This window comes from Ziziphus jujuba, chromosome 10 (genome assembly GCF_031755915.1).
Source record: "Ziziphus jujuba cultivar Dongzao chromosome 10, ASM3175591v1".
NCBI classification, from domain to species: domain Eukaryota; kingdom Viridiplantae; phylum Streptophyta; class Magnoliopsida; order Rosales; family Rhamnaceae; genus Ziziphus; species Ziziphus jujuba.
In genome coordinates, this window is record NC_083388.1 from 25,649,626 (window position 1) to 25,662,348 (window position 12,723).

General features: G+C 37.2%; 1 protein-coding gene across 1 annotated transcript; it reads right to left on the bottom strand.

Annotated features, from left to right (window-relative positions):
* Positions 1-179: 179 nt before the first annotated feature.
* LOC107412428 (receptor-like protein EIX1) lies at positions 180-3,423 on the bottom strand. The gene is made up of 2 exons (XM_016020205.4): positions 558-3,423; positions 180-399 (listed from the first exon to the last, which is right to left on the bottom strand). The coding sequence occupies exons 1-2, from the start codon at positions 3,385-3,387 to the stop codon at positions 356-358; spliced, it is 2,874 nt and encodes a 957-aa protein (XP_015875691.4). The 5' UTR covers positions 3,388-3,423; the 3' UTR covers positions 180-355.
* Between the last annotated feature and the right edge of the window lie 9,300 nt (positions 3,424-12,723).

Genomic DNA, 12,723 nt, shown 5'->3' on the forward strand with positions numbered 1-12,723 from the left:
TGTTACTTCTTTTTTTTTTTCTTCCCTAATGGGTCGATAAGGATGATAAAGCTATTCAAGGGTATAAATCTCATGGAGTATGCAAAAGCTTCCCAAGTGAGCGTCTCGCCAAGGGCCTTCTTTGAAACATATCTTTGGAACTCTATGTAGCGAAACTTACAGACTTACAGATAGACATGAATAGGAACACATTCACATAAAATTCTTACTAGTATGAAGTTCAATACAGTAACAAATAGATTGAAAAATGCAATACAACAACAAAAAGATTAAAAAATAAAAAACCAACAACAACAGCAACAACAGATTGTCCGCTAGGTATACTAAACTTAACATGGCTAGCTCTTGATCGCTCTTAGGAAGGCAGTCGTCCTTGTCTTGGAAGTGCAGACTGGTTGCCTACAGGAATGATAATAACAAATGTAAATTTATCGTGTTTGATCAAAACCATATTGCGAGTGAAAAAATAATAATAATAATAATAATAATAAATAAATAAATAAAAAATGTTTGATCAAAACCAAATTGGATGTGTAAGAGAGACAGCATAATATTACCATTATTTGTTAAAGTTTTGAAGAGTTCACACAATTTTGCTTTGTTGATTGCTACTTTGACGTAAATCCAATCATTTACGTTACTGAGGAAGTTAAAGTAGGATCGTCTCCATGAGGTGTTTAACAGTAAAGTGACAAAAACTGCTGACAATCCCACAGAATAGCCAAGCGCCATGCTTAAATAAAAACAATCCATATCCACCACCTCATTGCCATCGCTAGCAGTTGTGGACGGAGGTGGATTACTTGGTGAACAAGAATTCTCAAGTGGATATCCACATAGTCCAGGATTTCCCTGGTACACTTCGCCATCAAAAGTGTCGAGCTGAGGGCCTGTTGGAATTTCACCCCACAAGCTGTTATTTGACAAGTTCATCGGATAAAGTCGAGGTATCTTGGAAACACTCTTTGGAATTGAACCATTTAACTGGTTGTTCGATAAGTCCAGAGTTTGCAAAGATTCCAAGTTACCAATATCCAGAGGGATTTGACCAATCAACCTGTTCCATGACAAGTTCAAAGATACCAAACCTACTAGTTTAGAAATTTCTCTTGGAATTTCCCCATTTAACTTGTTGTCTGACAAGTCAATGTTCTTCACTTTTCCCAGAAGACTGCTATTGTATTCGTAAACATTACCTTTCCAATTCATTGATGCTTCAGGGTCAAAAATGGTCGCGTAAGTTGTCAAAGAACCAACACCGCTTGTGTAAGATATGCTAATTGTTTCATTGGTATTACCTTTTTCAGACAGGGCATTAAGATTGTTGATGCAGTTTGGTATCGCTCCAGATATGTTGTTCGCGGACAGATCAAAGATTTGAAGACGTGACAAATTGCATAGTTGTAAAGGTATACCTCCATTGAAGTGATTCGATCGAAGGCTAAGGACAATCAAATCTTCAAAGCTAGTCCCTATCCATTCTGGAATTGGTCCTGACAATTCATTTTCTCCAACATCCAGAACTTGTAGCTTTCTACAATTCTTCAACGTATGAGGAACTTGTCCAGTAAAGTTGTTGTTCCGCAACTGCAAGGCTTGGATATTTATCATGGTGCCTATCCATGCAGGAAATAATGTGCCAGAAAAATTATTGTTGGCCAAATCAAGAATGACAAGAGATCCAAGAGGGATTGGGTTATCGCACTTCGGTAGCTCCCCTGACAATCGATTGTTTGAGAGATCAACAAAGCTTAGACTGGTGGCTCCACATAACAATGAAATGGACCCTGAGAATTTATTGTTGGAGAGATCCAAAGATGTGAAACCTGATAGAAATGATGGAATTGAACCTTCCAAATGATTCCAACTCAAATTCAATTCCGGATTACTTGCAAACTTTAACGATGGATAATCTTCAAGACTTCCATTGATTTGGTTGTGTGCAAGATTCACGCGGCATGATTTGGAAGATAGACCTTTCCAAAACCAACTAGGAAGGGTACCCGAAATTGAAGCATTTGAAATGTCAAGCTCAGAATAATTGGTTTGAGTTTGAATCCAATCTGGGAAGTGGGACCCCCATTTGCAAGAACTCAAACTTATGGCGTCCAACTGAAAAGGAGGACTCCAATCAGAAGAGAAGTTTAAAACCAACGAGTTGGAAGACAAATCCAAGGACGTCAGTTTGGAAAGTTGTGAGAAATGAGCTTCTGAAATCACACCCGCAAACATATTCCTACCCAGATACAAACTCTCCAGCTCGGGCAAATTCCCAATACTCTCAGGTAATGTTCCATTTAATTTATTGAATCTGAGATCCAAATCTTTTAGACGCGGTGCCGATGAGTCTTGATCATCATGACCACATCTAGACAACATTTCAAGGAACCCAAGCTGCCCACTTAATTTATTTCCTATCAGATATAACATCTTCAAGCTACATAAACTCCCAAACGATTTTGGAATCTCACCTTCAAGTCGATTATAGCTAAGATCAAGACGTTCAAGAAATTTCATACTGCCAATAGCTTCAGGAATCAAACCATATAACTGGTTGTAGGAGATGTTGAGATAAAGAAGGCTATCAGTGCTAGTATTATGGCTAAACAACCATTGGAATACCGAAGCATTAAAACGGTTTCCATGAACATCGAGGTCCTTAAGGATGGATAAGTACTTAAAAGAATTGCTAGGGGAAAGAGAAGGTGAGAGAGTTGGAGAAGGAAGATCACAGCCACCTAACTTCAAAGTTGATAGCTTGTTAAGACTATTAGTTGTTTCCAACCAATCATCGAATTTGCTTAGATTGATCATACTTAGATCAAGATATTCCAAAGATGAAAGATTAGAAACCCATTTGAGGTTTTCAATTTTTGCAAACGAATTGCCACTCAGATCTAGATACTCTAACTTGACAAGGTTTCCAAGCTGAAATGGAACTGTGTCACTGATATTAGTCCTAGACAGATTGAGGTGTCTTAAATTTGTTAGAGATGCTAGGAACTCCGGAATATGGCTTAAATAGTTAAGACTGAGGTCCAAATGTTCCAAATACTGCAGCTCAATGAGAGAATCATTAATCGTACCTGCTTCATAAGAAGGAACAACAAATGGCAGCGGTTTTTTATGAAGATCCAGAGCAATCACGTGGCCTGTTTGATTGTCACACTGAACCTCTTTCCACTTGCAGCAATCTTCGTCTCTTTTAGGTATGGTGAGTGATGAAAAATGAATGCTTTGTTGGATTTGAAGTATTGCCTGTTTCTCCCTCTCTATGCACCTATTGATGTTGTTGTTGGCATCCTTAACATTTGAATCCAATCCAAATGCCAATTTCATGTGCAGTAAACTAAGCACAAAAAATAATGCATGAACTTTAAAAGACATTTTAGGAAAGCGTGGGAAATTAATTAAGCAGACAGGCACAAGAATGCATGAGATATGTATATAACATATAGTTTTATATATATATATATATATATATATATAACTAGCCCCTGCTTGACTTTCTTGGCTTCATAGCTCCAAAGTAAAAAGTTAAAAAAAATAAAATAAAATTTCTAGTAGATTTGGAATTAGACTTGGTCAAATTGACCTAATAAGTGTTATTCTAATCAAATCTTACTTTTCAACTTTTCCCTTTTTATACGTTGAAATGACCCATTCTTACCCCTTAGCCAAACTCTTCATCTGTTCTTTTCCTTTGAATTCTCATTGCCGCCTTATATATATATATATATATTATTTATTTATTTTATAATAGCCTTTATGAGGATTGGGATGCTGGTGACCTACGTGGTCTTTTCAGATAATTTTCCTTGCATGCCAACAGCACATACAATGTACATGCCGGTATCAACAACAAGAAAAAACAGCCAAATGGAAACAGCACATAGCCACAGTAAGGTATAGGAATCTCGTGTTAGAACTGCTTCCCTTTTTTTTTTTTTTTTTTTTTTTTAATCTTTTGTCGTTTTGGCATGGAGCAAAAACTGTATGATATCGGGATTTGATGGCCTAAAAAAAATTAATAAATAATAATAACAATAACAATAATGATAAATGTAATACATGATCAAAATCAAATTCTTTTTAAGTGTATGATAGAAAGCATTATATATTGGGGAATTTGATCCAATATTTCTGTTTGCATTATATATTGGGGAATTTGATCCAATACTTCTGTTTTTACTAGTACTTAACGTTTTTTTTTCCAAGGAGCTGATACAATTTTGCTTTGTTGACTAGCGTAAAGGCCATTGTTTATGTTGTTAACCAGTGAAGTGACAAAAAACTGCTGGTAGTCCCACATTAATTGTGGCCAAGCCAAGCGCATGAAGTGATTTGATAGGAGGCTAAGGACATTCAAATATTAAAATTCAGGACTACTTGAAAACTTTAATGTCAGAATCTAAAGTCTTCCATGGGTTTGGTTGTGAGCAAGATTCAAGCTGCATGATTTGGAAGATAGGCTTTGAAATGCCAAGCTCGGAATAGTTACTTTGAGTTTGAATCCAATCCGGAAAGTGGGGAAGTACCTCACTTGCAAGAACTCAAACTTATGGTGTCCAATTGAAAAAGGAGAACGCCAATTGGAAGAGAAGTTTTTAAAACCAATGGGTTGGAAGACAAATTTGTTGGATTTATGCTCCATAAGCAATCTAAACTGTTGATCAAGAGCCTTAATTAATAGTGACCGTTGAATCCCCAAACTAGCTGATAAAGTGATATAGTCCATTAATAGAGACAAGTGTGGCCCATTTGTTGGGCCCAAAGTAATTAGAAAACCCTGAGAGGCTAGAGTTTGGAGTCTATATATAGACTACTTTCTAAAGAGCCTCCAGAGGGAATTTTTTTCACGTACTAAAATAATACCTTGGAACGTTCTTGTTTCCAGTGATTAGGTGTGTGGCCCACACACAGATCCATTGCGACTAGAATAGCTTGGAAGATTCAGTGCAAAAGGTTAGTAAAATCTATATGGGTAATAACATAATTTATCACATGCTTTATTCAATCTCGATCAGGTTTTCGCTGTGTATATGATACCAGCAATTGGTATCAGAGCTGTGATTGAATCGGTGTATGATAAATCGAATTCATTTTTTTTTTCAATTTTATTTTTCATGTATATGTGATGTATATTAGATATATGACACTTACGATTCTATTATTCATGTTATTTATAATTTTTTTTTTTTTGTATAATGAATGAATGATTTGGTTTTGGCCTTAATCCATGATAGATTTTTACTTGTATTTTTTTTTTTGATGTAACAAGGAGGCTAATCATAAGATTAGGGTTTCCTCCTTGATTGATTTACTTATTTATTTTTCTTGCAATTTTTATTTGAATTTTTATATGTAAATTGGGATTTGTTGGAAAAATATGTGAAAGTACTCGACAAACTATATACATGTTGCTGTTCGTCATTTTTCATGCTGATTGGAGCTGCTCCTTGACAAACCAACACCATAAGACAATGCAAGACACGGAGGAGGATCAATGGGAGGAGGATGGCTGCGGGAAAATGTCTCACACGCCTACACGCGCCACTCAAAGTGTCTGAGAGTGGTTTCATGTGCCCAAATTCATCTGTCATGTGGGGGCGCGTGAATATTAGAATTTGATGCTTTTTGGTGGGATGGTTCCTCTAGTGGCTATGTATCTCCTTGTAAAATTTCGTAAGGATAAGATTTTTGTGTGGTGGCTGGCAGCAGTTTTGGTGTTTGGGTTCAATTAGGGACATGTTAGGGTTTTGTATTTTTGGGCCAAAAACACTAAAAACCAATTCTAACTTAGCCTGCATCCCATAGGCATTGCAAGATCTAAAGAAAAGAAGAGGAATGGGCCAGATATTGAGTTGGGCTTCTTGGCCCTATTGGACTTGTAATTTTCTTTTCTAGGAAATCATGGATTAGGGTCCATTAATTATTCTGTGTTTATAATTGTTTAAATTGTATGGATATAATATGTGATATATGCTTAACATGCCATTTAGAATAGATGGTGCCGTATAATTGCATCATTTGATATATACATGTGCATAATAATATTTGTTTTATCTAGATAATATTATTATGGAAAATCCTAATTAATTAATGTAAAATATTGAATAGGTGAAGGTTAAAAATTAATTCAATTAATTTGAAACCTGCGGAAGGTTAAAAATTAATTCAATTAATTTGAAACCTGCGGGCTCTATTAAAGGTCCAATAATAAAATGGTTATGTGATGCCCCAACGGATAAGCATGATCAAAATTTATTGGATTTGATCTAAAATAATTTCAAAATTTTAATAAGGTTGTACGGCCCAACGTCGACAATGCTTAGATATTAAAGATAATTTTGAAATTAAAATTAATGGTTATTACATTCACTTTTAGTGACATCAATAATCCTCTCAACGAGACTTTGTTAGTGTTATTAAAAGCCTAAAGATTATTGAAATAATGGTTGGTTTCTAAAATTAATTTTGAATGATATGTGTTTGTGTTATATGAGAAGACTCTATTTAAGAAGGTAGGTTTTTAAGGAGTCTTTGACCTACCTCACCTTTTCTAGGAGCTGACTTGGTAGGACACTATACATATCGGGTTCAAAAAGTTTTAATTTTTTAAATCCATTTTGAGTGGTATGTGTTGGTGTTATCTAAGAAGGTTCTGCCTTAGGAGGTAGATTTTTAAGAAGTCTAAGACCCACCTCACCTTTCCTAGGAGCTAACCTAGTAGGACATTAAAACATACCATGTTCAAAGTTTAATTTATTAGAAATGTCTTGCCCAACATAAGTATTTGTAATGGAAATTAAATTATTGTTGCAATAAACATTAATAATAAGTAGTTTAAGGGATCTACATATTTGTATGTTTGTTGTATTGATTACGTGTTAATATGTGTGCATTTTAATTTTTAGAAAATGACATCCTTTAATCCTCTAGCTACAATTTTAAATCAAAAACCATTAGATGGAAGAAACTACGACCTATGGAAAACCAATCTCTACATTGTCCTTGATTTTGAGAGAATAAAATTCATTTCAACACCTCCGAAACCCCAGGATCTCGCTACTAATGCTTTAAAGGAAATTAAAAAGCAATTTGCAGATTGGCAACAAGCGAATGCAACAGTTCTCTGTTATATTCTTGCCAGTGTTGCAGAACATTTGTAGAAGCAACTTGATAGTCTGAAGTGTGTATCAGAAATGATTCAGACTCTAAATGAGATGTTTGCTAAAAGTAGCAGTACTGCCAGACAAGCAGCTATAGGGGCACTAATGAACACTCATATCACTGGAGGAAGTGTGCGGGACCATTGTCTAAAGATGATGGCACATATCAGTACTGCAGGAGTGATGGGGGCTAAGCTGGAACAAGAGATGAAGATAGACATGATCTTGGAATCTCTACCAGATAGCTTTAGTAAGTTCAAAATGAACTATAATATGAACAAACTAAAGCTTACTTCTGTTGAACTGATGCACGAGCTTGAGAATGCTGAAAGATCTCTCAGGAAGCAAGGAAGTGTCTATCATGCTGAAAGTTCCTCAAAACCTAAAAGGAAACCTAAGGGTGGAAAGAAGAATAAGAAGCAAAAGGGAACATGTCCAGCTACCAAACCAGCTGCAATGAAGAAGCTGAAAGGCAAATGCTTCAAGTGCAGACAAAAAGGTCACTGGAAGAAAGATTGCCCTAAATCAGAAATGGGTAGTCTAAATGTTGTTGAGGCTTGTTTAGTGAAGAATTACAATGATAAATGGATCATTGATTCAAGAGCCACTAACCATATTTGTTACTTTTTGCAGTGGTTCAAACAAAGCAGTCCACTCAGTAAAGGACAAAGAAGCTTGAAGTTGGAAAATGGGGAATATATCTTCATAATGGCAGTAGGACTAGTGGAGTTATGTTTTGATAATAAAATTTTAAGTTTATCAGACTGTTTATTTGTTCTAGATTTTAAGAGGAATATGGTTTCTGTTAGTTGTTTAGTTAAACATGATTTAATAGTACAGTTTAATTCCTTAGTTTCAATAAAGAGTAATAATACTTTTATTTGTTCTGGATTATTGATGAATGGTCTATATTTTTTAATTTCTTTGTCTTATAGTATAAATGCCATTGAAAATAATGATGATGAGCAACTTTCCTTATCTATGAAAAAGAAGGTTTTAAATGAAACATATCTATGGCATTTGCGATTGAGTCATATTAATTCTAGCAGAATTCATGGTTTGGTTAAAAGTGAAATTTTAAATTTCTTAATCTTTGAACCTAACCAGTATGTGAATCATATTTAGAAGGTAAAATTACAAAGAAGCATTTCGAGGCCAAAGAAAATCGTGCCACCATACAATTAGAATTGGTACAGACTGATGTATGTGGACCAATGAGCGTTCAAGCCAGAGACGGGTATGAGTATTTCATTACATTTACTAATGACTACTCAAGATATGGTTATGTTTACTAGTACGCCATAAGTTTGAAGCTTTTGATAAATTTCAAGAATATAAAACTGAGGCAGAAAAGCAATTGGGTGTTCATATCAAGCAGCTTCGATTGACCGAGGTGGTGAATACTTGTCTGGAGAGTTTAAGTCTTATTTGGCTAAAGAGGGGATAGTTTCTCAATTATCATATCCGTGAACAGCCTAACAAAATGGAGTCTCTGAAAGGAGAAATAGAACCCTTTTAGATATGGTGAGATTAATACTTAGTTATTCATCATTACCTGAATCGTTCTGGGGATATGCCTTAGAAACAGCTGCATACATACTAAAGTTGGTTCCATCTAAATCTGTTTCAAAGACACCCACAGAATTATGGAAAGGGCACAAACCCAGTTTAAACCATATTTGGATTTGAGGTGCCCCGGCACATGTCTTCTCATAGAAATCTCAAAAATTGGAATCTCGTATAGAAATATGTATGTTTATTGACTACCCCAAGGAAACACAAGGTGGAATATTTTATAATCCAAAGGAAAAGAAGGTGATAGTGAGTACTCATGCCACTTTCTTAGAAGATGATTATATGAACAATTTTAAACCTAAGAGTAAAGTGGTTTTTGAAGAGCTTGGCTCAGTTCAAGATCCACCAGAAACTCCTACTTTTCCACCCCTGTTTCCTATTGATATTCAAAAAGGGGAAAATGTACAAAATGTACCTGAATGTGAACAAACACAAGAAACAGCTCAGGACCAAATTCAAGAAACTCAAGAATAAGAATATGTAATCCACTTGAACCACAAAACTTGGATTCTCTTGTACATGTACAACAACCAGTGCAGCAAACTCGTAGTGGGAGAGTGATACATAAACCTGCAAGGTATGCCTTGTTAGGAGAGACTTATTAAGTTGTTCTGGATAATCCTGATGACGACTCTAACACATACAAAGAGGCATTGGAGGATGTTGATGTGCAAGAGTGGAAAAAGGCCATGGACCATGAGATGGAATCTATGAATTCTAACTCAGTCTGGTCTCTTGTAGAAGCACCTAAAGGGGTCAAACCAATTGGGTGTAAGTGGATCTACAAGACAAAGAGAGGACCAGATGGGAAGGTTGAAACCTTCAAAGCTAGATTGGTGGCAAAAGGTTATACCCAGAAAGAGGGCATAGATTATGATGAAACATTTTCGCCAGTAGCCATGCTTAAATCTGTCTAGATTCTCTTAACTGTAGCAGTAGCTCTCAATTATGAGATTTGATAAATGGATGTCAAAACAGCTTTTCTAAATGGGGAGCTGGAAGAGGACATCTATATGTAACAACCGGAATGGTTCATAACAAAAGATCAAGAACACATGGTTTGAAAGTTGCATAGGCCAATTTATGGACTTAAGCTAGCATCCATGTCAGGACCCGTCCAGAATTCCTCCCCGGAACCCTAGACAAGCCCTGATCCCAGGGAAATGCCACCGAACCTTCCAATGGAAAATCCGGCAGCACCTCCCCTAAGGGTAGGACTTACCAAAAATTTCCTGTATTGAAAACACACTTCTATAATCATCCCCTTATTCCTCCCACAATACTATAAATTGATTCCGCAATTTTTACAGCACTTCACAGGAATAACAGCAATCCAGTGCATAAATAAAACATAAGTGTCCAGAATAGTATACAGAGCTTCATGAAGTGCTATTCAATAGAAATACAACAAAGATGAAAGAAATATTACGACTGAATTGAACGAGTACAAAGGTACTTCTCGAACTACGATAGCGGCGGAGAATTGGTTCGCCCCGGAAGAACGTCTACCACCCCTTACACCTAAGGGAACGGAATTTAAAAACGTGAGATGCTAATTATCTCAGTGAGCGACCCTAACTACTGAACACTTTTAATATTAATAATCTAACAAATAAGGGAATTTAATTAATACCGGCAATTAAATAGGTAAATAAATAATAGCAGTTGAAAATAATAATTTTCCTCAAAACTCTCACTAATCACTCCGTTGGAAATGTTCCCTTTTTAAAACATTTTCACAAAATCCGATATTCGTATTTCCCGAAAACCAAGAGATCAAACCATTTAATAAACAATAAATAAATAAATACTCCAATGTAATTAAAATGTAAATACATATAATAAATAATTTTTTTGAACACTTTGGGGTTTGAAATTTTGTCTGAAAATTTACACTTGACGCACCACACCATATACCCGTGATGTCCTCTGATACCCAGCGTCCCGAGCACCGACTGGCGGGGAGATTAAAGAGAAAAACTTGCAAACGGCACTTCGGCGTCCCGATAGTACCGCTGCTGAAACCGTCATCCCGGCCAAGGAGGGGGGCGGCTGTGGCCAATATCAAACTTGCCTGCTCACGGTCCAATGGCAACTCACGGGAGACATAATACTTGCGCGCTAACCATATACATACACCAGAACACCAATACTGTATGAATGCGTCTAAAATAATTATTAAATCAATTATAACCGTACCGTTCTTTCCAAAATTACTATGGAAAATATACCAATTTTCACATTTACCATCCCACATATTTTCATTTAACAACCCGGTACAAAAACATCGGTAACGAATAAACAAATAATTTTTCTCGTAACACGAGGTTCAACAAATAAAATACCGTGGGCATAATTATAAAAATTAAACCACCAATTTAAACAAATATTTTCATAAAATATTTAAATCAATTATGCCCAAAAATAATATTAAAACCACATATAATGTATTACTAAAAATACCTTGCTCATGCATAATAATTAAAATTAAATCACAATAAAATAATAATTAAATTGCATCACATAAGCATAATTCAAATATCAATTAAACACCAATTAAATATAATTAATTGCCCCAAAATATTTTTAAAGGTGGGTCACTCACCTTAAGCGCGTATATCAGCTAAGATCCTCCGCAGAATCAACTCCACTACTCGTATGCGCTCCTAAAACATCCACAGTACACCAACCAAATATATTAATATTTTAATCGGATAACTCCCAAATGGGTACCCGGGGAGTGAACACAAACGACAACTACAAATTACGAGTGATATATCGAATCAAAGCTTGAGTGATGAGGATCACGGATTCGGTCTTACTTCCCGGAGATCAGACCCGAGGTGGCCGGAATCTCACCGGAAAGCTTTCGGGATTCGACTCCTTAATTCTTCCAAACTGTCGCGAATTGGAGGAAAAGGACGCCGGATTTGGATTCAGGAGGTCGGAATCAGTGGACAGGGACCGGCGGTGCAACTAGGTACTCGCCAGAACAGTGACTTCCGGCGAGCCACCTCGGTCACCAGCAACCGTCGCCGGCGGCGGTGCGTGCGTTGGCCGTTGGCTGAGATTTTTGGGGGTTTTGTAGATCGAGGGGAGAGGATTCCAATGGGATCGGCGGTGAGACAAATGGAGGCCGAACGGCGGAAAGATCGGGGTTTGAAGATTTTCGGCGCCTCGCCGGAAAATGCTCCGATCCCGGCGCGTCGGAGGTCCCGTGGCTGTGAAATTTGGTGGGTAGGCCGGAATTGCCATGGGTGAGGGACTGGTCAAGTGCGTGTGGCTTAAAAGTGGCCGAAAACGGGTCAACGGCGGTGGAGGGGAAAAATCACCGTCGAGCTTCGCCGGCTCGGTCTGGGCGCGTCCAGCGACCGACGGTCGTGAGGTTTCGGGGTTCGGCTGGAAATGGGAAGGCGCTCCCGTTTGGCCGGCGTGTGTAGCAAGGATCGGCCGAAAAATTGGACGATTTCCGGCGGCCGATTGTTTCTCTCTCTCTCTCCTCTCTCTCTTTCTCTCTCCTCCCCGGTGTTTTTGCCAAGTAAAAGCTACCGTGGGTGACACTGTTCACCCACGTGGACCAATCAGGTGACGACATGTGGCATTACTGTGCACTTAAGCTAGATATAATAAAATATTATGGTATCCGGCAAACTTCAAACATCCATAACTTTTTAACCAGATGTCCAATTTATGCGTGCCGCTAGTCTATAAACTCGTATCGACGAGTACTTTACAACCATATAAAAGTCAAAACAAAATTACACAACAATAAAAAGTCAACTCGGGCACCTTTTGTATAGTTTGCACCTTGACTTGTTTTGCCCATAACTTTCAAACCGTAGCTCCGTTTTCGACGTGCTACTAGTCTATGAACTCAGGGCATCATGCACTTTGCCACGATACCATAGTCAACTAGAAATTTCAACTTGAACAAAAAGTCAATTTTTTACCTCTTCGGTCAACGGTCAACGGTCAA

Bases quoted from the DNA above. Each gene is read 5' to 3' on its own strand.
- LOC107412428 (XM_016020205.4), bottom strand. From the start codon at position 3,387: ATGTCTTTTAAAGTTCATGCATTATTTTTTGTGCTTAGTTTACTGCAC. The intron at 400-557 runs GTAATATTATGC...TCATTCCTGTAG, and splicing joins CAAAACTTTAACAAATAATG to GCAACCAGTCTGCACTTCCA.